We start from the raw sequence: 23,327 nt of genomic DNA, 5'->3' as shown, positions 1-23,327 counted from the left end.
GGGTGGGAGGGGGGTTCAGGATTGGGAACTCATGTACACCCGTGGTGGATTCATGTCAATGTATGGCAAAACCAATACAGTATTGTAAAGTAAAATAAAGTAAAAATAATTAAAAAAAATATAGCCCAAACGAGTAGAAAGAAGAGATTCAGTTTATAAAATTGAAATATTAAATGAGAAAAATGAATATTTCATACTAGATTGATATACAATATTGATGTATAGTAAAAAGAAATAGCATCAGCATGGTAAATGAAAAATGAACTGAGTAATAGTGCCTCTGTGTAAGGTCAAGGTTGTTAAAAGTTGTCTTCATTTAAAAGCAGAGCTTGTCTTACATTAATGGAGAACTTTATTACTGCAAAGTTGATAGAGTGAGATTTAACTTCAATTTCTTTGTGAACAAAAGTCATTTTTGGAAATGTTCTCTATCCGAACCTTATAAATTTTTGTGGCTTGGGTTATTTAATGTATTATTTTAGAGTATTTTATGAAAATACCTATTATTCAGATTTGTAAACTACATTTCTACCAAGAAACAACAGCAATAGTTTAGGTAGCATTAAAAATGTTGAAAATATTTGAAATATATTGCATGATTTGAGAATGACTTGGTCCTAATGTTCAATGACTTATAAGTCTCCTTATTGTAGTGACAGCTTCCAAATAATGTATTCCAGACACTGACTGTGTTAGAGTACAAGATGGAAGCCTCATACTGACTTTCTATTTCATTATTTTATGGATTAGCATTTATAATTGCAATTCCTGGACTACTCACACCGGGGTAAACAATGCAAATAGAATAGGTTAGTATTTTAAGTTTAATGTTAACTCACTTAAAAATACCAAGCAATCTGTGAGAGAATACACCCTAGATTACAAAGGTGGTAGGTTTCCATACTAAAGTCATTCCAAGTGAGTACACTGCCAGTTATGCAGCTTGGTTTAAATACTAGGTAGGAAAAAAACCTACTGAGGGTAGGAGATCTTTGTTCCTTGTGGGCTGTGAAAGCTGTGGAAATGTTAATAAACATCAGGTTTTATTTTACATTCCAGCTTTCTACCCCTTACCTCTGGCATGCTGAGCAGAGAGTTAATCACTTCACATTCTGTACCATCTTAATTCTGTGAGTCCCTATCTCAGTTGCATGTATTTATACCAGAGATGAAGTGTAGCTTTAAGAGCAGAAGGTAACTTTGGGTTTCTCACAGCACGTAAGCCACATTGCAAAGTGCTGGCATATAAATAGATCTAAGCTAGAAATTGATCTCTTATGGTTTTAAAGCTTGCCATAACTATATTGTGAAGAATCTGCCTGCCAGTGCAGGAGACACAAGAAATGCGGGTTTGATCCCTGGGTCGAGAAAGTTCCCTGGCATCAGAAATGGCAACCCACTCCAATATTCTTGCCTGGGAAATCCCATGGACAGAGGAGTCTGGCGGGCTACAGTCCATGAGGTTGCAGAGAGTCTTGACACAACTGAGCACACATACAACCATAAGTATCTGGGGAAGCTTAGTAGAAAGAAAAGTATTGGTCTTTTAGTAATAAATGAAAATAGTCTTTAATATAAAATTCTATCATTTTTGAAAATTAAGCAAGGTTTAGGTGAATGTAGCAAGTGATGGTGTTTCCAAAGAGTGTATTTTAACCTGATGTTTGTCTTTTTCTCCAACAGTTCAAGGCCTGGCAGGCCTCCTAAACGTTCTTTGGGAGTGTTGCAAGACAGTGCTCGCCTTCTGTCCCATTCAATCCCAGGACTCTTATCACCAGGACTTATCACTCCAACAGGTAATAAAATCCATCCAATGATCAGCCTTGTCTCTTCATACTGCCCAATATTTGAAATAAACTAATATTGATCTAACTGCCTTGTCCTTCAGAGCTTCTAAAGCTCTATTAAAGGTTACATTATTGAATTTTTGAATATTCATGAAAACAGTTTTGTTACTCCAATGACTCAAATCAAATGGACATGACTTAAAAATTAATTGTCACTTCCTTGTAGGAAATCTCTTTCATGGCCTTATTGTGTGTATGTATGTGTGTTTTTGTACGTTGAGGGCAGAGATTGGGGGAGGGTGTCACTGGCCAAACTAGTATTTTCTCAAAGTCTCTGATGGGATGTACTGTACCTGCTTATTGATATGTCTCAATAATATTCTTTTTGTTTTTAAAAGTTCTGGGCATCTGTATATCTTTTCTATGTTAATATTCTAGAACAAAATGTAAAAATAATATGTATCATCCCTGGTAACACATTACGATTAGACAAGAAAGTGCTAATAGTCATTGTCTTAAATAATGATTCACTGTTTTTCATCAAACACTGTGATAAACACTACTTCCTTAAAAATACCAGTCTTAGAAATTAGCACTTAACATTTTTTTGTCTTCTAAAAAAAGAAAAGCACACAAAACACTTAAACTTGCTTGCTATTTCTCTAACTTAAGCTTTGAAAATCATTAAGGCTACTATATGAAAGAAAATGTATTTAATGATAATATTATCTTTATACCTTCAGTGATACAAAAAATTAAAAAAGAACACCTACTATGTTTTGGGTGTTAAGTCCTAGGTAATGCAGAATAACATGAATAGCAGTCCTTGTGACATAAGTTCATGTAAACTAATAATTTCATTGAAGTATGATGGAGACTACAATACAAGTATATATAAGGTGCTATAATATCACAGAATGGTAGCAACTAAAACAATTTGTTATGTTGGGTAAAGCTCACAGAGATTTGAGCTACGTCTTATAGGCTGAATGTTTGGCAGATGGATAATAGGAGGGAAAGCATCCTCTGAATGTAGAATGTAGATGTACAATGATGAGAAAAAGCCTAGTATGCTAGGGGCAATGGCAATTAAGTGGCAGAGAGCATAGGAGAGATTTTAAATGGGAGACTTACAGACAATACAGTTAAAGTGGGGAAGATAAAAGTTTGTGAAGCTATCATGTTTAGCAGTTTAGGATTTTCCCTGGGCCAGTGGTTTTCCTGTGTCTTTCAAGCACTTTCCTTACTGGTTTACACAGAACTGCAGAAGTACTTCTAGGTTTCCCACTTCTATCTCAGAATTTTACATGTTCTTTTTCATATAGAATTTTGTTCAAATTAAAAAAAAAAAAACTCTTATAGGTTAAAAGACTACTGATAAGTAAATGAGTAAATACTCTAAAAACAATTGCTGTTGAAGGAAAGTTCCAATGAAGGGAGAAATACCGAGGACCTGAACTAAGGAAAATTCAATAGAGTAAAAAAGAGATTCAGAGTTGCTTCATGATTAGAATTAATCACAGTTGATACTTGATCAAAATAGAGAGTGAGAAGATGAAGTCTAGGATGATTCATGTTATCAGTTGGATGATAATGTCATTAGCTAAGATAGAGAATTTAGGAAGAGGCTTTAGGGATTAGATAATTTTTTAGACTTTAAATATTTATAAACAAATTCTGATACAAGAAGAAAGCAGCCCTTCACATATAAATGAATATAGAAGGGATAACATATCATCCCCTGAAATATATTATCATGGATGCTCAATAAATGATAATCTATTTCTTAACTTAAAACACATTCAGTTCAGTTTAGTTCAGTCACTCAGTCATGTCTGACTCTTTGTGACCCCATGGACTGCAGCATGCCAGGCTTCCTTGTCCATCACCAACTCCCAGAGCTTACTCAAACTCATGTCCATCGAGTCGGTGATGCCATCCAACCATCTCATCCTCTGTTGTCCCCTTCTCCTCCCACCTTGAATCTTGCCCGGCATCAGGGTCTTTTCCAATGAGTCAGTTCTTCGCATCAGGTGGCCAAAGTATTGGAGTTTCAGCTACAGAATCATTCCTTCCAATGAATATTCAGAACTGATTTCCTTGAAGATTGATTGGTTTGATCTCCTTGCAGTCCAAGGGACTCTGAAGAATCTTCCAACACCACAATTTAAAAGCATCAGTTCTTTAGTGCTCAGCTTTCTTTATAGTCCAACTTTCACATCCATATATGACTATTGGAAAAACCATAACTTTTACTAATGGACCTTTGTTGACAAAGTAATGTCTCTGCTTTTTAAAACACATTGACAGAGCCTAAAATCATTACCATATAAATAATCAGATCTATGTCCTGATCAAAGATGTGTCCTGTGTAGATGAAATAAAAGAAAGGATTTTATAATTGCCTTGAAGCTAATTTACTCAAGTAAACTTTGGTACCTTATCTGTTGAGGAAAACCTGTAATATATATTAAGTTTCTATTATGTATCAGACATGGGTGCTTTATATGTACTTCATTTAATCTTCACAGTAGGTTTATGAATATTGTCTTCATTTTTCAAGTAAATAATACATGGCTCAGTGTATTTACAATAATTGCTTAAGATTATAAAGCAATTGAGTGACAGAACTGGGTTTCAAACTCAGGTCTTTTAAAGTCCAGGGCCAATGCTTTTCCCTCCTTATCATGATGTCTTATAGTACATATTAAAATCCATTTTGAAGTATTCATCTGCTCCTAATTTACTTGGCATGTATGGTTCAACTTCTCCAAGATAATGGAGGCTCCTTCCTTGGGTTAAAATCTTGGCCTTCCTTCCTACAACTTGAATTTACCATATTGAGAAACATTGGGGGAAAAAAAGACTCCTCAATTCAAAACCCTTTGCTTGTACCTAGAAAGAGATGATAAAGATAGATAAGGGATTGAGTAGGAAAAGGCATGAATACTTCTGTCTAAATGGCAGACAGAAAATCATTTAATAGAGGGAGGAAGAGGAGTCTGCACAGCTCTGTAGTAATTTCTTTTCTTAGAATACATTAACTTATTTTACATGCTTAAGGATATCCTACTCAACTATAGACATATAAGAAAAAAAAATGCTCTGTGAACCAAGTAGAGATAATTCTGGGATTATACATTATTTTACATTAGATACACCATTTAACTCCTCCATTAGCAAAGATAGTTGAGATAAAATCAATTCTCAATTTAGCTATCAGCAAGTTTCATATTCAGTATTATACTTAGTATTCATTGCAAGCTTAATTTTCATTAATTTATTTAAATATACTTTTGAAGAATTCAATTGATAGTAATATGGTATGTTATGGGTTGAGAATTATCTTTTTTCTCAAATGATTATCAAAATGATTTCCAGTAAAATTTCAGGTCTTAAGTCTCAACATTATATGTAAAGAATGAGATGATATTTTACAGCTGTATATAATTTTACATAAAACTGAATAATTATTGGTGAGTGTGCTGCTACCTTCTGTTTCAGTGTCATATGTCTGGAGAATGTAGTTTGAATACTGCTGAATTTGCCTAAGTAAATGAAACTTGTTTTCCATTTGTTTATATTGTTTCTTTGCATTTGTAATTTGAAAATGGGGTCTAAGGGTAACAAAATGCAATGATCACAATGTTCCTTTTTAAATATAGTGATGTTTTTTGTATATTATTTTGCTTTTTTTTTAAATCTTCATGTTGTCATTTTATTGTCACATACAACCCTCTGTCCTGGTTTTTTTTTTTTTTTTTTTTGTATTATTTTGCTTTTAAATCCCCGCCAAAAGTTGCAAGCAAAAACATGCAAGTGAAAAGATTTAGAAATGGTTAAGTCATCATTCTTAGATTTAAGAAGAGTTCTCTATTCATATACCTTGACATGTAAATTCTTAACAATGTAGAATAATATTGAATAATGTCAGGTATGCCATGTTGTTTTTATCTGCTTAGCATATGGGTAATTTTTAAAATTTCTATTTTATATGACTTTATTCCTTTTTGATTTGTTTTATTTTCATTTCAAATGTGTTTATTTTCCTGTTGGTCATATTTCCCCTATATAATAGAAACCAGTTCATTCAACCCCACTAATTAAAATTTTGAGATAATTCAAAGTCGCTATGCTAAAGTCTCTGATATTAAATATATCTTATTTAGCCAATTAAAAGTATAAATAAAAATGTGTGTGTATATATTGGTATTGAGTTACTAAAATACTTGGCTCTCTGGGTGACTCCAGTGACAAAGGATCCACCTGCTAATGCAGGAGACATAAGAAATGCAGGCTCTATTCCTGGATCAGGAAGATCCCCTGGGGTAGGAAAATAGCAACCTGCTCCAGTATTCTTGCCTGGAAAACTCCATGGACAGAGGAGCCTGGTGGGCTACAGTCCATGGGGTTGCAAGGAGTCAGACACAACTGAGCACATTCTGCATTCCATATTCCATATTAAAATACTTGGGAAATTTAAATGTACTTAAGTATCTAACAATTACTTTAAATAATTTATTTCTATACAAAATGATCAACTTACTAATTACTGATGATAATACTTTTTTCACTGAGATAGGATCCTTGGAAGGTATTCTTGACAATGTTGTCTGGTATTCATTTCAAGACTATCTATGTAACATAGACCCAGAGATATAGTATCTTTTAATATCTATCTATTGATTAATATCTATCTTTAGATAAAGATACATACAAATTTATGGTTTTCATTTAACATATAATGTTTCTTGAACGACCATTCTGCACCAAACAATATGAAAAAAACATTACAATGTATTAAAATTTATTTTGTGAGTCAGAGTTTTTTCAAATTCCATCCAACCTTTTACTGAGTAATTACAAAATGATGAAATTTAATTGTATTTTGCCTTCATATATTGCACTGCTGATATTCTCATCTCATGTTTCTGTCTCTATTTCTATTGTACAATCTGTACAGTAGAAACAATCTTAATTCCTTGTTAGGTCATTAATATATAATAATCTTATTACCTAGTATTTTTTTAAAATGTTTTGTGTTATAGAGAGGAAAAGGAAGGACTTTTATCCCCATCTTTCTCGGCAAAACTGCAAAAGTGCTAATATCCCTGAATCATACTCAAAGGATGGATTTGTCATATGTGTCTTTGAACTTCCCAAAAGATGACTTCTCCCCTTTCCTTGGCTTATGAACTGGTTCAGACAGACAGATGTGGAATTTGGCCTGAGAGAGATTTAAACTGACATCTTACAAGGAAGTAATAAAGTGCTTCAAATGAAATTGCTACAGTGTTCGTTTCTTTAAAAGTAGAAGATTATTCAGCTGTTTTCTTTTTTCTATTGTGGTAAAATATTTTTAGGAATTTTAGCTGCCATCTATGTTCCTGGGAAACTGAGCCTATGAATATCCAATACAGTAATAGTAGCTTCAAAAATCAACTCAGGGTTGACAGAGCTATAAGTAGAATCCTGCCAAATCTTCATAGTGATATGTCAATTTTATGACATGATATAATGTCAGTTAGCCTGATAGCATGATTGGAATCACCTTCCCTTTACAAGACATGTTTTGTATAATTACTCAGTTAGTTTGATTGCTAAGAAGTGGTCATAAGTAGGACAGAGTGGTCCTAAGCCTTTCTTCTGTGAGTGTAACACAGGAGAAATCTATCTAGAAAGAAACAAACCAACCTTTTTAACGGTTGAATAAAATATTTTTTTTTCCTATGACTATCTTTGACTTTTTTAATGATTAATATTGTAAAGCATTCTTTATGTCACACAAATGGAGATTGCTTTTATGTCAGAAATGGTAGTAACTATTATCTTTATTTCTCATGTGCCCAGGAAGAATCATTGTCTTGATAGGAGCCAGAGTTGAATGACTATTATTTTCTAATGGTTAGTTTAGACTACATACAATTACTGTTTCTCTACTAACCAAAAAGGTTAATTTTATCAGTTTAATAACAGGAACTCCATCCATTATTTTAGCTAAATGTGGGTTTTGAAATATTTTTATTTTAATATCTTTCAGTGCTATTTCCCTCTGTATAAATATCCTAACCTAAAAAGTATCCCCACCCACTTTTTTTGACTCCTAACAATTTTTGTACTGCCTTGAAGACTCATAGAGAAAAACCCATTGCTTATTTTCAATGTAGGTGGAAGGGAAAACTTGGAATTTAAGGAAACCTTGCAGGATTATGGTGATGATAATGATAAAAATGTATAGTGCTTCATAAACCACTCTCACATCTTTAAGGTATGTCAATGTGTATTGTTGTTTTTGGTTAGTCGCTAAGTCCTGTCCAGTTCTTTGTGCAACCCCATGGACTGTGGCCTGCTGGGTTCCTCTCTTCATGGAATGTCCCATGCAAGAATACTGGAGTGGGTTGCCATTTCCTTCTCCATGCGATCTTTCCGACCCAGGGATTGAACCTGTGTCTCCTGCATTAGCAGGTGGATTCTTTACCACTGAGCCATTGAAGAAGCCTGTCTATGTGTATGTATGTTAAACCTTAAGTTTTAAAAAGAACAATTTTCAAGGTCCATCCACGTTGTCCCAATGGCAGGTTTTTATGCTTTTCTATGGCTGAGTAGTATTCTATTTTATATGTATAACACTTCTTCATTAATCATTCATGTATTGATAGGAACTTAGGTTGCTTCCATATCTTTGCTATTGTAAATAATGCTGCAATGAGCATAGGTGTGTAAATATATATTCAAATTAGTGCTTTTGTTTTGTTTGGATAAATATCCAGGAGTGGAATTATTGGATCTTATGGTAGTCCTATTTTTAATTTTTTGAGGAAATGTCATATTTTTTCCATAATGGCCATATCAATTAATTCCCACCAACAGTGCACGGGGGTTTACTTTCTCCACATCCTTGCCAATGCTTGTTATTTGTTGCCTTTTTTGAAATAGCCATCCTGAGAGCTGTGAGCTGATACTTCATTGTGGTTTTTTAAAATTAAATTTATTTTAATTGGAGGATAATTACTTTACAGTATTGTAAAAATATGGAATGTTTCATGAATTTGCATGTCATCCTTTGGCAGGGGCCATGCTAATCTTCTCTGTATTATTCAAAGTTTAGTATATGTGCTGCCGAAGTGAGCACTTCATTTTGGGTTTGATTTGATTAGTGATGTTGAGCATCTTTTCACATGCCTATTGGCAATCTGTATGTCTTCTTTTGGAAAAAATGTCTACACAGATTTAATTGGGTTGTTTGCTCTTTTGATGTGGAATTGTATGCAGTTTAGATTTCCCTACAGTTTCATGGTATAGTTTGAAATCAGGAGTGTGAATATCTCTAGATTTTTATTTTTTCCTCACTATTGTTTTAGCTCTTTGGGGTCATTTGTGCTTCTACACAAATTTTAGAATTTGTATTCTAATTCAAGTTGTAGAATTATTTTTTCTACTTCTATGAAAATGCCATTGGTATTTTGATAGAGATTGCATTGAATCTGTAGATTGTCTTGCATAGTATGGTCATTTTAACAATGTTAATTCTTCCAGTCCATGAGCATGATATATCTTTCCTCTTGTGTGTGTGTGTGTGTGTGTGTGTGTGTGTGTGTGTGTGTGATCTTCAGTTTTGTTGATCAGTGTCTTATAGTTTTCAGTGAACAGGTCTTTTCCTTCTTAGATTTATTCCATAGAATTTTACTCTTTTTGAAGTGATTGTAAATGGGATTGTTTTCTTAATTTCTCTTTCTAATAGTTCATTTTTAGTGTCTAAAAATGCAACAGAATTATATATATTGATTTTATATCCTGCAAATTTACTAAATCTTTGATGAATTCCAGTACTATTCTGGTGTCTTTAGGATTTTCTGTGTATAGTATCATGCCTTTAGGGTCTTTAGGATTTTCTATGTATGTATAGTATCATGTTGTATGCATAGTAACAATGACAATTTTATTTCTTCCTTTTCAATTTGGATTCCTTCTATTTTATTTTTCTGGTTGCTGTGGCTAAGACTTCCAATACTGTGTTGAATAAAAGTGGTGAGAGTGGGCATCCTTGTCTTGTTCCTGATTTTAGAGGAAATATTTTCAGCTTTTCACAGTGGAGTATGATGTTGACACAGTTGACAAGCTGTGAGCTTGTCATATAAGGCTTTTATTATATCAAATTGTTTCCTCTACACTCACTTTCTATAATTCTTATCATAAATGGATGTTGAATTTTGTAAAAACTATTTTATTGAAATGCAGTGGTTTTACAATGTTTTGTGTGTTTCTACTGTTTATAAAAATTATTTGGTTATGCATGCATATATATCACACATTCCTTTTCATGTTCTTTTCCATTATGATTAATCATAGGATATTGAATATAGTTCCTTGAACTATACAATAGGACCTTGTTATTTGGATGTTGAATTATATCAAAAGCTTTTTCTGCATTGATTGAGATGATCATATGATTTTTATTTTTCAGTTTGTTAATATAGTGTATGTTATTGAGTGATTTGCAGATATTGGCCCATCCTTGTATCCCTGGGATAAATCCCACTTGAGCAGAGTATGTGATCCTCTTGTGTTGTTGCATTTGGTTTGCTAGTATTTTGTTGAGGATATTTGCATATATGTTCATGAGTGGTATCGGCCTGTAATTTCCTTTTTTGTGTGATATCTTTGTCAGATTTTGGTATCACTGTAATGCTGGTTTCATAGAATGAGATTTTAAGCATTCCTGCCTCAACAATCTTTTGGAATAATTTGAGAAGGATAAGTGGTAAACCTTCTTTATGTTATGTTATTATTTTTTAATTATTTTTTAATTTTTTTTAAATTTTTACTTTACAATACTGTATTGGTTTTGCCATACATTGACATGAATCTGCCATGGGTGTACATGTGTTTTGTTTATTTTTGTTTTTATTTTCATTACTCTAGGAGGTGGATCAAAAAAGATCTTGCTGTGATTTTTGTCAGAATGTTCTGACTGTTTTTTCCTCTAAGAGTTTTATAGTACCTGCTCTCACATTTAAGTCTTTTATCCATTTTGAGTTTACTTTTGTTTATGGTTTTAGACAATGTTCTAGCTTCATTCTTTCACATGTAGCTGTCCTTTTTTGCCAGCATCACTTATTAAAGAGACTGTCTTTTCTTCATTGTATATTCTTGCTTCCTTTGCCATATATTAGTTGACCATAGGTGCATGTGTTTACCTCTGGAATTTCTATCCTGTTCCATTGATCTATATTTCTGTTTTTGTGCCAGTAACATATTATCTTGATTACTGTAACTTTGTGGTATAGTCTGAAGTCAGGGGACCTGAATCCTCTAGCTCCTTTTTTCTTTCTAAAGATAGCTTTAGCTATTTAGGGTCTTTTGTATTTCCATAAAAATTGTACAATTATTTTGTTCTAATTCTGTGAAAAATGCTATTGGTAATTTAGTAGAGATTGCATTGAATCTGTACATTGCTTTGGGTAGTATAGTCATTTTGAAAATATCTATCCTTCAAATCCAAAAACATGGAATACCTCTCCAGAGATTTTAGTGTCATCTTTAATTTCTTTCATTAGCATCTTTCAGTTTTCCAGCTACAGATCTTTTGCCTCCTTATGTAGATTTATTGTTATTTCTTTTATTCTTTTTTTGATGTAACAGTAAGTGGGATTGTTTCCTTGATTTCTCTTTCTGATCATTCATTCTTAGTGTATAGGAATGAAAGCTGCTGCTGCTGCTAAGTCGCTTGAGTTGGGTCCAACCCTGTGCATCCCCATAGACGGCAGCCCACCAGGCTCCCCCGTCCCTGGGATTCTACAGGCAAGAACACTGGAGTGGGTTGCCATTTCCTTCTCCAATGCATGAAAGTGAAAATTGAAAGTGAAGTCGCTCAGTTGTGTCTGACTCTTAGCGACCTCATGGACTGTAGCCTACCAGGCTCCTTCCTCCATTCATGGGATTTTCCAGGCAAGAATAATGGAGTTTTGTTTGTTCTTCTTTTCTTGTTACTTTAGGTGTAAATTTGGGATGTTTCATATGTTTCATGTTTCTTGAGTTAGGCTGGTTTGTTATATAGTTCCTTTATGAACTGCTTTCACCTGCTTCTGCTTTTGTCCATGCTTTTTATATTGTTGTGTTATCATTTCTATTTGTCTCCAGGTATTTAATTTTTTTTTCTTTAATTCCTTCAGTAATGGTTGTTTAGTAGCATATTGTGTAACCTCTTCATGTTTGTGTTTTTTTGTAGTCTTTTTTCCTTGAAGATGATTTCTAGTTTTGTAGTATTGTGGCCAGAAAAGATACTTGATGTATTTTCAGAGTTTTTGAATTTAATGAGACATTTTGTGGACTAACACATAATCTGACTTGGAGAATACTCCATGTGTATGTGAAAAAAAAATGTGTACTTTTGGGTAGAATAGTCTATATATATTTGTTAAGTCCATCTGGTCTAATGTGTCTTTTAAGACAAGTGTTCCTATCTTTAACACCAGTGTTTCCTTATTGGTTTACTTTCTGGATGTGTCTATTGATGAAATAGGGGTATTAAAGGCTCCTACTTTTACTGTACTTTCAGTTTCTCACATTATGTCTGTTAATATTTGCTTTATGTGTTTACATGTTCCTTTGTTGGTTACAGATATACTTAAAAGTTGTATCATCAGTGCCTTGATCATTATGTAATGTCCATCTTGTTTCTCATTACAGTATTGATTTTAAAGTCTATTTTGATTCATATAAGTAATGCTATCTTGGCTTTAATTCCCATTTGCTGTGATGACATTTTCTATTCCCTTAAATTCAGTGTGTGTGTTTGTAGATCTGAAGTAAATCTCTTATACACAGCATATATACGAATCTTTTGTATCCATGTAGCCACTTTGGGAGGAAATCAACAAATTAATCTGAAATGCAGTACTAGGGTGCAGTCTCAAAAACTGTAGAATAATCTTGAATCATTTCTAAGAAAAATCATTCAATGTCACAGTCATCTGAGTCTATGCCCCAACAACTGATGCAGAAGAAACTGAAGTTGTTTGGGTCTATAAAGACCTATTAGACCTTCTAGAACTAACAACCCAAAAGATGTCCTTTTCAACATAGGAGATTGGAATGCAAAAGTAGGGAGTCAAGAGATACCTGAAATAACAGGCAAGTTTGGCCTTGGAGAACAAAATTAAGCAGGGCAAGGTCTAATAGCAGAGAAGGCAATGGCACCCCACTCCAGTACTCTTGCCTGGAAAATCCCATGGACGGAGGAGCCTGGCAGGCTGCAGTCCCTGGGGTAGCTAAGAGTCGAACATGACTGAATGACTTCACTTTCACTTTTCACTGTCATGCACTGGAGAAGGAAATGGCAACCCACTCTAGTGTTCTTGCCTGGAGAATCCCAGGGACGGGGGACCTGGTGGGCTGCCATCTCTGGGGTTGCACAGAGTCGGACATGACTGAAGTGACTTAGCAATAGCAGCAGCAAGGTCTAATAGAGTTTTGTGAAGAGAAATCACTGGTCATAGTGAACACCCTCTTCCAACAAGAGATGACTCTACACATGGAAATCACCAGATGGTCAATATGGAGATCAGATAAATAATGTTCTTTGCAGACAAAGATGGAGAAGCTATATACAGTCAGCAAAAAAAAAAAAAAAAAAAAAAAAGACTTGGAGCTGACTGGTTCAGATCATGAGATCCTAAATGCAAAATGTAAGCCTAAGTTGAAGAAAATATAGAAAAGCAGTAGGCCATTCAGATATTACCTAAATAAAATCCCTTATAAGTAGAGGTGATGAATAGAATCAAGGGATAAGATCTGATAGACAGAGTGCCTGAAGAACTATGGACAGCAGTTTGTAACATTTTGCAGGAGGCGGTGACCAAAACCATCACAAGGTAAAAGATATGCAAGAAAGCAAAGTGGTCATCTGAGGAGACTTTACTAATAGGTGAGGAATGAAGCAAGGCAAAAGGAAAGGGAGAAAGGGAAAGATATACCCAAATGAATTCATAGTTACAGAGATTAATAAGGTAAATAAGAAGGCCTTCTTAAATGAACAATACAAAGAAATAGAGGGAAACAAGAAAAGGAATGACTAGATGTCTCTTCAAGAAAATTTGAGACATCAAGGGAACATTTCATACAAGCATGGGCATGAAAATGGACAAAAACAGTAAAGACCTAACAAAAACAGAAAAGATTAAGGAAAGGTGGCAAGAATATGCAAAATAACTATACAGAAAGGTCTTAATGAGCTGGATAACCATGATGGTGTGGTCACTCAACTGGAGCCAGACATCCTGTCATGTGAACTCAAGTGGACCTTAAGAAGCATTGCTACAAAGCTAGTAGTGGTGATGGAATTCAGCTGAGCTATTTAAAATCCTAACAGATTATGCTGTTAAAGCACTCCAGTCAATATGTCAGCAAATTGGAAAACTCAGCAGTAGCTACAGGACTGGAAAAGTTCAGATTACGTTCCAATCCCCCAAAAAGGCAATGCCAAAGAATGTTCAAACTACCGTACAATTGTGCTCATTTCATATGCTAGCAAGGTTATGCTCAAAATCCTTCATGTTAGGCTTCAGCATTACATGAACTAATAACTTTCAGATGTCCAAGTTGGGTCAGAGGAAGAGACAGAGGAACCAGAGATCAAATTGCCAACATTTGTTGGTTCATGGAGAAAGCAGGGCAGTTCCAGAAAAATACATTGATTTCCGCTTCATTGACTATGCTAAAGCCTTTGGCTTTGGGGATCACAGCAAACTGGAAAATTCTTAAAGAGATGGGAATACCAGACCAACTTACCTGTCTCCTGAGTAACCTATATCTGGGTCAAAAAGCAACAGAACAAGACATAGAACAACTGACTGGTTCAGAACTGAGAAAGGAATACAATAGGCTGTGTATCGTCTCCCTTCTTATGTAGCTTATATGCAGAGTACCTCATCCGAAATGCCAGTCTGAATGAATCATAAGCTGGGATCAAGATTTCCAGTAGGAATATAGACCACCTCAGATATGCAGATGATACCACTCTAATGGAAAAAAGTAAAGAGTAACTAAAGAGCCTCTTGAAGAGCATGAAAGAAGAGGGTGAAAAAGCTGGCTTGAAACTCAACTTTAAAAAAAACTAAGATCCTGGCATGTGGTCTCATCAGTTCATCACAAACAGAAGGTAAAAAAGTGGAAGCAGTGACTGATTTTCCTTTCTTGGGCTCCAAAATCACTGGAGCCATGAAATAAAAAGACACTTGCTCCTTGGTAGGAAAACTGTGATAAACCTAGAAAACATATTAAAAAGGAAAGACATCACCTTACCAACAAAGAGCTATATAGTCAAAGCTATGGTTTTTTATTTAGTAGTCATATATGGATGTGAGAGTTGGACCATAAAGTAATGTAAGCACCAAAAAATTAATGTTTCCAAATTGTGCTGCTGGAGAAATTCGTCACAGGGATATCAAACCAGTCAATCTTAAAGGAAGTCAACCCTGAATATTCATTGAAATAACTGATTCTGAGGCGAGGCTCCAGTTCTTTGGCCACCCTGTAGAAAGAGCTGATTCATTGAAAATGTTCCTGATGCTGGGAAAGATTGAAGGCAAAAGAGGTGGGGGTGGCAGAGGATGAGATGGTTAGATAGTATCACTGATGCAATAAACATGATTTTGAGAAAATTCCAGAAGATAGTGAAAAAAGAGGAGCCTGAATGCTGCAGGCCACGCATGTGTGATAAATTGCTTCAGTTGTGTCCGACTCTTTGCATCTCTATGGACTGTAGCCCACCAGTCTCCTCTATCCATGGAATTCCGTAGGCAAGAATACTGGAGTGGGGTGTCATGCCTTCCTCCAGAGGATTTTCCCAATCCAGGGATTGAACCTACGTCTCCTGCGACTTCTGCATTTTGGGCAGATTCTTTACTACTGAGCCACCCAGGAAACCCATGTTGCAGTCCATGGGGCTGCAAAGAGTTGGACACAACTTAGTGACTAAACAGTAACAATAACTGCATATTTGCCTATACTTGTGATATTTCTCCTTTCTTAATTGTCATATTTCTATCTATGTCCTTTTGTTTTTAACTTAGAGAGGTCTGTTTCTTTCTTGCAAAGGTGCTGTAAACCTTTTATTCTCTTCATCAAATCTGAATAAAATCTTTGTTGTATAGATGCTCAAAATCTTTCAAGCTAGGTTCAACAGTATGTGACCCGAAAACTTCCATATGTATAACCTTAGAAAAGGCAGAGGAACCAGAGATCACATTGCCGACATCAGTTGGGAGGGAATTCTACAATAATATATACTTCTGCCTCATTGACTATGCTAAAAGTCTTTGCCTGGGTGGAGCACAACAAAATATGGAAAATTCTTAAAGATTGGAATATCAGACCATCTTACCGGCCTCCTGAGAAATCTGTATACAGGTCAAGAAGTAACAGTTGGAACTGGACATGAAACAACAGACCAATTCCAAATTAGGAAAGCAGTATGTTAAGACTGTATATTGTCACCCTGCTTATTTAACTTATATGCAGAGTACATCATGTGAAATGCCAGGCTGGATGACGCACAAGCTGGAATCATGATTGCCGTGAGAAATATCAATAACTTCCGATATGCAGATGACACCACCCTTATGGCAGAAAGTGAAGAGGAACTAAAGAGCCCCTTGATGAAGCTGGAAGAGGATAGTGAAAAAGCTGCCTTAAAACTCAACATTAAAAAAAAACTAAGATTATGGAATCCAGTCCCATCACTTCATGGGAAATAGATGGGTAACAGTGACAGACTTTATTTTCTTGGGCTCTAAAATCACTGCAGATGGTGACTGCAGCCATGAAATTAAAAGACACATGCTCCTTGAAAGAAAAGTTATGACAAACCTAGACAGTGTATTAAAAAGCAGAGACATTACTTTGACACCAAAGTCCATAGTCAAAGCTATGGTCTTTTCAGTAGTCATATACAGTTGTGTGAGTTGGACCCTAAAGAAAGTTGAGTACCAAAGAATTGATGCTTTCAAACTGTGATGCTGGAGAAAACTCTTGAGAGTCCCTTGGGGTGCCAGGAGATCAAACCAGTCAATCCTAAAGGAAATCAGTCCTGGATATTCATTGGAAGGACTGATGCTGAGTCTGAAACTCCAATACTTTGGCCACTTGATGCAAAGAGCCATTTCACTGGAAAAGACGCAGATGCTGGGGAAGATTGAAGGCAGGAGGAGAAGGGCACAATAGAGGATGAGATGGTTGGATGCCATTACCGATTCAATGGACATGAGTGTGAGCAAACTCTGGGAGATTGTGAAGGACAGGGAAGACTGGTGTGCTGCTCTCTATGGGGTTACAGAGTCAGTTATGACTTAGTGACTAAACAAAAATTCTTTTTCTGTAGATTTTCCTCTTCATATGTGCAAATATCATGCCACTCCCTCTGGTTTTTAGATTTCCTATTATGGTCATTTCCTTGTATATAACTTTCTGGTTTTCCCTTGCTTCCATTTAGTATTCTTTTTATTTTTGTACTATTTTAATTACAAAATGTCTTGGTGTTGTGTGATTTCACTCATATTTGGATAAAGGAATAATACTTGAAAATTTTATAGGCTGAAAAAGAGAGAGAGATTGATTTTCTGGTTTAGAAGTTTGTCTCAATTATAGTCCAGTGAATGGTCTGTTAGAACTTATCCATATAAAAATGTCATGGAGAATGATTAAGAAATTTTAGGACTGTTCATTATAAGCCCATTCCCATCACCCACAAAGGTGACATTTGTTGGAGTAAACGATCACAATTTACCACAAATCATCCTTGCATGTCTTGTTAGAGATATAAAAAAAGAAAGGTGTCCCTATGAAGCTACCAACGGTATTTTTCACAGAACGAGAACAAATAACTTCACAATTTGTATGGAAATACAAAAAATCTCGAGTAGCCAAGGAAATCTTGAGAAAGAGGAATGGAACTGGAGGAATAAACCTTCCTGACTTTAGGCTCAGTCATAGCCTGAAGCTTTGACTCAGACAAAGCTACAGTCATCAAGACAGTATGGTACTGGCACAAAGACAGAAATATAGACCAATGGAATAAAATAGAAAGCCCAGAGATAAATCCATGCACCTATGGACACCTTATCTTCGACAAAGGAGGCAAGAACATACAGTGGAGAAAAGACAATCACTTTAACAAGTGGTTCTGGGAAAACTGGTCAACCACTTGTGAAAGAATGAAACTAAAACACGTTCTAACACCATACACAAAAATAAACTCAAAATGGATTAAAGATCTAAACATAAGACCAGAAACTATAAAAGTACTAGAGGAAAACATAGGCAAAACACTCTCCGACATAAATCACAGCAGGATCCTCTATAACCCGCCTCCCAGAATATTGGAAATAAAAGAAAAAATAAACAAATGGGACCTAATTAAACGAAAAAGCTTTTGCACAACAAAGGAAACTCTAAGCAAGGTGAAAAGACAGCCTTCAGAATGGGAGAAAATAATAGCAAATGAAGCAACTGACAAAGAATTAATCTCAAAAATATACAAGAAACACCTGCAGCTCAATTCCAGAAAAATAAACGACCCAATCAAAAAGTGGGCCAAAGAACTAAACAGACATTTCTCCAAAGAAGACATACGGATGGCTAACAAACACATGAAAAGATGCTCTACATCTCTCATTATTAGAGAAATGCAAATCAAAACTACAATGAGATATCACCTCACACTGGTCAGAATGGCCCTCATCAAAAAGGCTACAAACAATAAATGCTGGAAGTGGTGTGGAGAAAGGGGAACCGTCTTGCACTGTTGGTGGGAATGTAAATTGATATAGTCACTATGGAAGATGGTATGGAGATTCCATTAAAACCTAGGAATAAAACCACCATATGAACCAGCAATCCCACTTCTAGGCATATAACCTGAGGAAACCAAAACTGAAAGAGACACATGTATCCCATTGTACATTGCAGCATTATTTACAATAGCTAGAACATGGTTGCAACCTAGATGTCCATTGACATATGAATGGATAAAGAAGTAGTGGTATATATACACAATGGAATAGTACTCATCCATAAAAAGAAACGGATTTGAGTCAGTTCTGATGAGGTGGATGAACTTAGAACCTATTATACAGAGTGAAGTGAGTCAGAAAGGGAAAGAAAAATACCATATCCTAACACATATATGTGGAATTTAGAAAAATGGTACTGAATAATTTAGTTACAAGGAAGAAATGAAGAAGACATAGAGAATAGACTTACAGACATGAGAGAGAGGAGGAGAGGGTGAGATGTATGGAAGGAGTAACATGGAAACTTACATTCAGTTCACTTCAGTTCAGTCGCTCAGTCGTGTACGACTCTTTGTGACCCCATGAATCGCAGCACACCAGGCCTCCTGTCCATCACCATCTCCCGGAGTATACTCAGACTCGCGTCCATCGAGTCCGTGATGCCATCCAGCCATCTCATCCTCTGTCGTCCCCTTCTTCTCCTGCCCCCAATCCCTCCCAGCATCAAAGTCTTCTCCAGTGAGTCAACTATTCACATGAGGTGGCCAAAGTACTGGAGTTTCAGCTTTAGCATCATTCCTTCCAAAGAAATCCCAGGGTTGATCTCCTTCAGAATGGACTGGTTGGATCTCCTTGCAGTCCAAGGGACTCTCAAGAGTCTTCTCCAACACCACAGTTCAAAAGCATCAATTCTTCAGCGCTCAGCCTTCTTCACAGTCCAACTCTCACATCCATACATGACTACTGGAAAAAACCATAGCCTTGTGTAGACGGACCTTAGTCGGCAAAGTAATGTCTCTGCTTTTCAATATACTATCTAGGTTGGTCATAACTTTTCTTCCAAGGAGTAAGCATCATTTAATTTCTTGGCTGCAATCACCATCTGCAGTGATTTTGGAACCCCAAAAAATAAAGTCTGACCCTGTTCCCACTGTTTCCCCATCTTTTTCCCATGGAGTGATGGGACCAGATGCCATGATCTTCGCTTTCTGAATGTTAAGCTTTAAGCCAATATTTTCACTCTCCTCTTTTACTTTCATCAAGAGGCTTTTTACTTCCTCTTCACTTTCTGCCATAAGGGTGGTGTCATCTGCATATCTGAGGTTATTGATATTTCTCCCAGCAATCTTGATTCCAGCTTGTGTTTCTTCCAGTCCAGCATTTCTCATAATGTACTCTGCATATAATTTAAATAAGCAGGGTGACAATATGCAGCCTTGACGTACTCCTTTTCCTATTTGAAACCAGTCTGTTGTTCCAAGTCCAGTTCTAACTGTTGCTTCCTGAGCTGTATACAGATTTCTCAAGAGGCAGGTCAGGTGGTCTGGTATTTCCATCTCTTTCAGAATTTTCCACAGATAATTGTATCCACACAGTCAAACGCTTTGGCATAGTCAAAAAACCAGGAATAGATGTTTTTCTGGAACTCTCTTGCTTTTTTCCATGATCCACTGGATGCTGGCAATTTGATCTCTGGTTCCTCTGCCTTTTCTAAAACCAGGTTGAACATCAGGGAGCTCATGGTTCACGTATTGCTGAAGCCTGGCTTGGAGAATTTTGAGCATTACTTTACTAGCATGTGAGATGAGTGCAATTGTGCGGTAGTTTGAGCATTCTTTGGCATAGTCTTTCTTTGGGATTGGAATGAAAACTGACGTTTTCCAGTCCTGTGGCCACTGCTGAGTTTTCCAAATTTGCTGGCATATTGAGTGCAGCACTTTCACAGCATTATCTTTCAGGATTTGAAATAGCTCCACTGGAATTCCATCACCTCCACTAGCTTTGTTCATAGTGATTCTTTCTAAGGCCCACTTGACTTCACATTCCAGGATGTCTGGCTCTAGATGAGTGATCACACCATCGTGGTTATCGGGGTCATGATCTTTTTTGTACAGTTCTTCTGTGTATTCTTGCCATCTCTTCTTAATATCTTCTGCTTCTGTTAGGTCCATACCACTTCTGTCCTTTATCGAGCCTATCTTTGCATGAAATGTTCCCTTGGTATCTCTGATTTTCTTGAAGAGATCTCTAGTCTTTCCCATTCTGTTTTTTCCCCCTATTTCTTTGCATTGATCGCTGAAGAAGGCTTTCTTTTCTCTTCTTGCTCTTCTTTGGAACTCTGCATTCAGATGCTTGTATGTTTCCTTTTCTCCTTGGCTTTTCACTTCTCTTCTTTTCACAGCTATTGGTAAGGCTTCCCCAGACAGCCATTTTCCTTTTATGCATTTCTTTTCCATGGGGATGGTCTTGATCCCTGTCTCCTGTACAATGTCATGAACCTCATTCCATAGTTCATCAGACACTCTATCTATCAGATCTAGGCCCTTAAATCTATTTCTCACTTCCATTGTATAATCACAAGGGATTTGATTTAGGTCATACCTGAATGGTCTAGTGGTTTTCCCTGCTTTCTTCAATTTGAGTCTGAATTTGGTAATAAGGAGTTCATGATCTGAGCCACAGTCAGGTCCTGGTCTTGTTTTTGCTGATTGTGTGGAGCTTCTCCATCTTTGGCTGCAAAGAATATAATCAATCTGATTTTGGTGTTGACCATCTGGTGATGTCCATGTGTGGAATCTTCTCTTGTGTTGTTGGAAGAGGGTGTTTGCTATGACCAGTGCGTTTTCTTGGCAAAACTCTATAAGTCTTTGCCCTGCTTCATTTCGCATTCCAAGGCCAAATTTGCCTGTTACTCCAGGTGTTTCTTGACTTCCTACTTTTGCATTCCAGTCCCCTATAATGAAAAGGGCATCTTTTTTGGGTGTTAGTTCTAAAAGGTCTTATAGGTCTTCATAGAACTGTTCAATTTCAGCTTCTTCAGTGTTACTGGTTGGGGCATAGACTTGGATTACTGTGATATTGAGTGGTTTGCCTTGGAAACGTATAGAGCTCATTCTGTCGTTTTTGAGATTGCATCCAAGTACTGCATTTCTGACTCTTTTGTTGCCCATGACGGCTACTCCATTTCTTCTGAGGGATTCCTGCCCGTAGTAGTAGATATAATAATCATCTGAGTTAAATTCACCCATTCCAGTCCATTTTAGTTCGCTGATTCCTAGAATTCGACATTCACTCTTGCCATCTCTTGTTTGACCACTTCCAATTTGCCTTGATTCATGGACCTGACATTCCAGGTTCCTATGCAATATTGCTCTTTACAGCATTGCACCTTGCTTCTATCACCAGTCACATCCACAGCTGGGTATTGTTTTTGCTTTGGCTCTATCCCTTCCTTCTTTCTGGAGTTATTTCTCCACTGATCTCCAGTAGCATATTGGGCACCTACTGACCTGGAGAGTACCTTTTTTCAGTATCCTACCATTTTGCCTTTTCATACCATGTATAAAATAGTTTGCCAACAGGAATTTGCTGTATGGCTCAGGAAACTAAAACAGGGGCTCTGTATCAACCTAGAGGGATGGGATGGGATGTGATGGGGAGGGAGATGGTAGGGAGTTTCAAAAGGGAGGGGATATATGTATCCCTATGGCTGATTCATGCTGAAGTTTGACAGAAAACAGCAAAATTCTGTAAAGCAGTTATCCTTCAATAAGAAATAAATTAATTTTTAAAAAAATATTGTATATTAATGCATATATATGGAATCTAGAAAGGTGGTATGGATGAGCCTATTTGCAGGGCAGCAGTAGAGATGCAGACATAGAGAACAGACTTGTGGATACAGTGGCAGAAGGAGAGGGTTGGATGAATTGAGTGCATACCATTGAAACATACACATTCAGTTCAGTTCAGTTCAGTTGCTCAGTCGTGTCCGACTCTTTGCGACCCCATGAATTGCAGCATGCCAGGCCTCCCTGTCCATCACCATCTCCAGGAGTTCACTCAGACTCACGTCCACCGAGCCCGTGATGCCATCCAGCCGTCTCATTGTCGGTCATCCCCTTCTTCTCCTGACCCCAATACCTCCCAGCATCAGAGTCTTTTCCAATGAGTCAACTCTTCGCATGAGGTAGCCAAAGTACTGGAGCTTCAGCTTTAGCATCATTCCTTCCAAAGAAATCCCAGGGTTGATCTCCTTCAGAATGGACTGGTTGGACTCCTTGTAGTCCAAGGCACTCTCAAGAGTCTTCTGCAATACCACAGTTCAAAAGCATCAATTCTTAAAACAAAGAGCCAGTTGCAATTTGCTGTATGCCACAGGAAGCTCAAACCCAGTGTTCTGTGACAACCTAGCGTGGTGGGGTTGGGAGGGAGGTCAGGAGTGAAGGGACATATGTATACTTATGGCTCATTCATGTTGATGTATGGCAGAAACCAGCACAGTATTATAAAGCAAATTATATAGAAGAGTAAGTTGTTTTTTAAGTGTTATGCACATTTCTTTTAGGAACTTAAAATGTTATGAGTTTTTTAAACATTCAATATTTTTAATTATAAGAAACATTTATTATTAGAGCCAGTTATTTCAGGTGTTCTAATTGGAGTATTGATTTTATTACTTCATATACCTCTAGAATGCCACATGTTCTGTTGGAGATAAAGTTGCACAATAAATGTCAAGTTTCTGTTA

General features: G+C 36.4%; 1 protein-coding gene and 1 non-coding gene across 2 annotated transcripts in view; one reads left to right on the top strand and one right to left on the bottom strand.

The window, feature by feature from the left end:
• Nucleotides 1–23,327, top strand: part of DACH2 (dachshund family transcription factor 2) — an 807,465-nt gene that overhangs the window by 307,439 nt on the left and 476,699 nt on the right. The window contains exon 3 of the mRNA XM_052662672.1: nt 1,684–1,796. Within this exon, the coding sequence (XP_052518632.1) occupies nt 1,684–1,796 (113 nt within the window). The remainder of the gene's footprint in view (nt 1–1,683; nt 1,797–23,327) is intronic.
• On the bottom strand, nt 8,813–8,919 carry LOC128070709 (U6 spliceosomal RNA). Its single transcript, XR_008201679.1, has one exon. It is a non-coding gene; the product is annotated as a U6 spliceosomal RNA (small nuclear RNA).

The sequence above is a fragment of the Budorcas taxicolor genome, chromosome X (assembly GCF_023091745.1).
Source record: "Budorcas taxicolor isolate Tak-1 chromosome X, Takin1.1, whole genome shotgun sequence".
Classification (NCBI taxonomy): Eukaryota; Metazoa; Chordata; class Mammalia; order Artiodactyla; family Bovidae; genus Budorcas; species Budorcas taxicolor.
The sequence above is the reverse complement of the archived record's forward strand: the minus strand, read 5'-3'. Positions and strand labels throughout refer to the sequence as shown.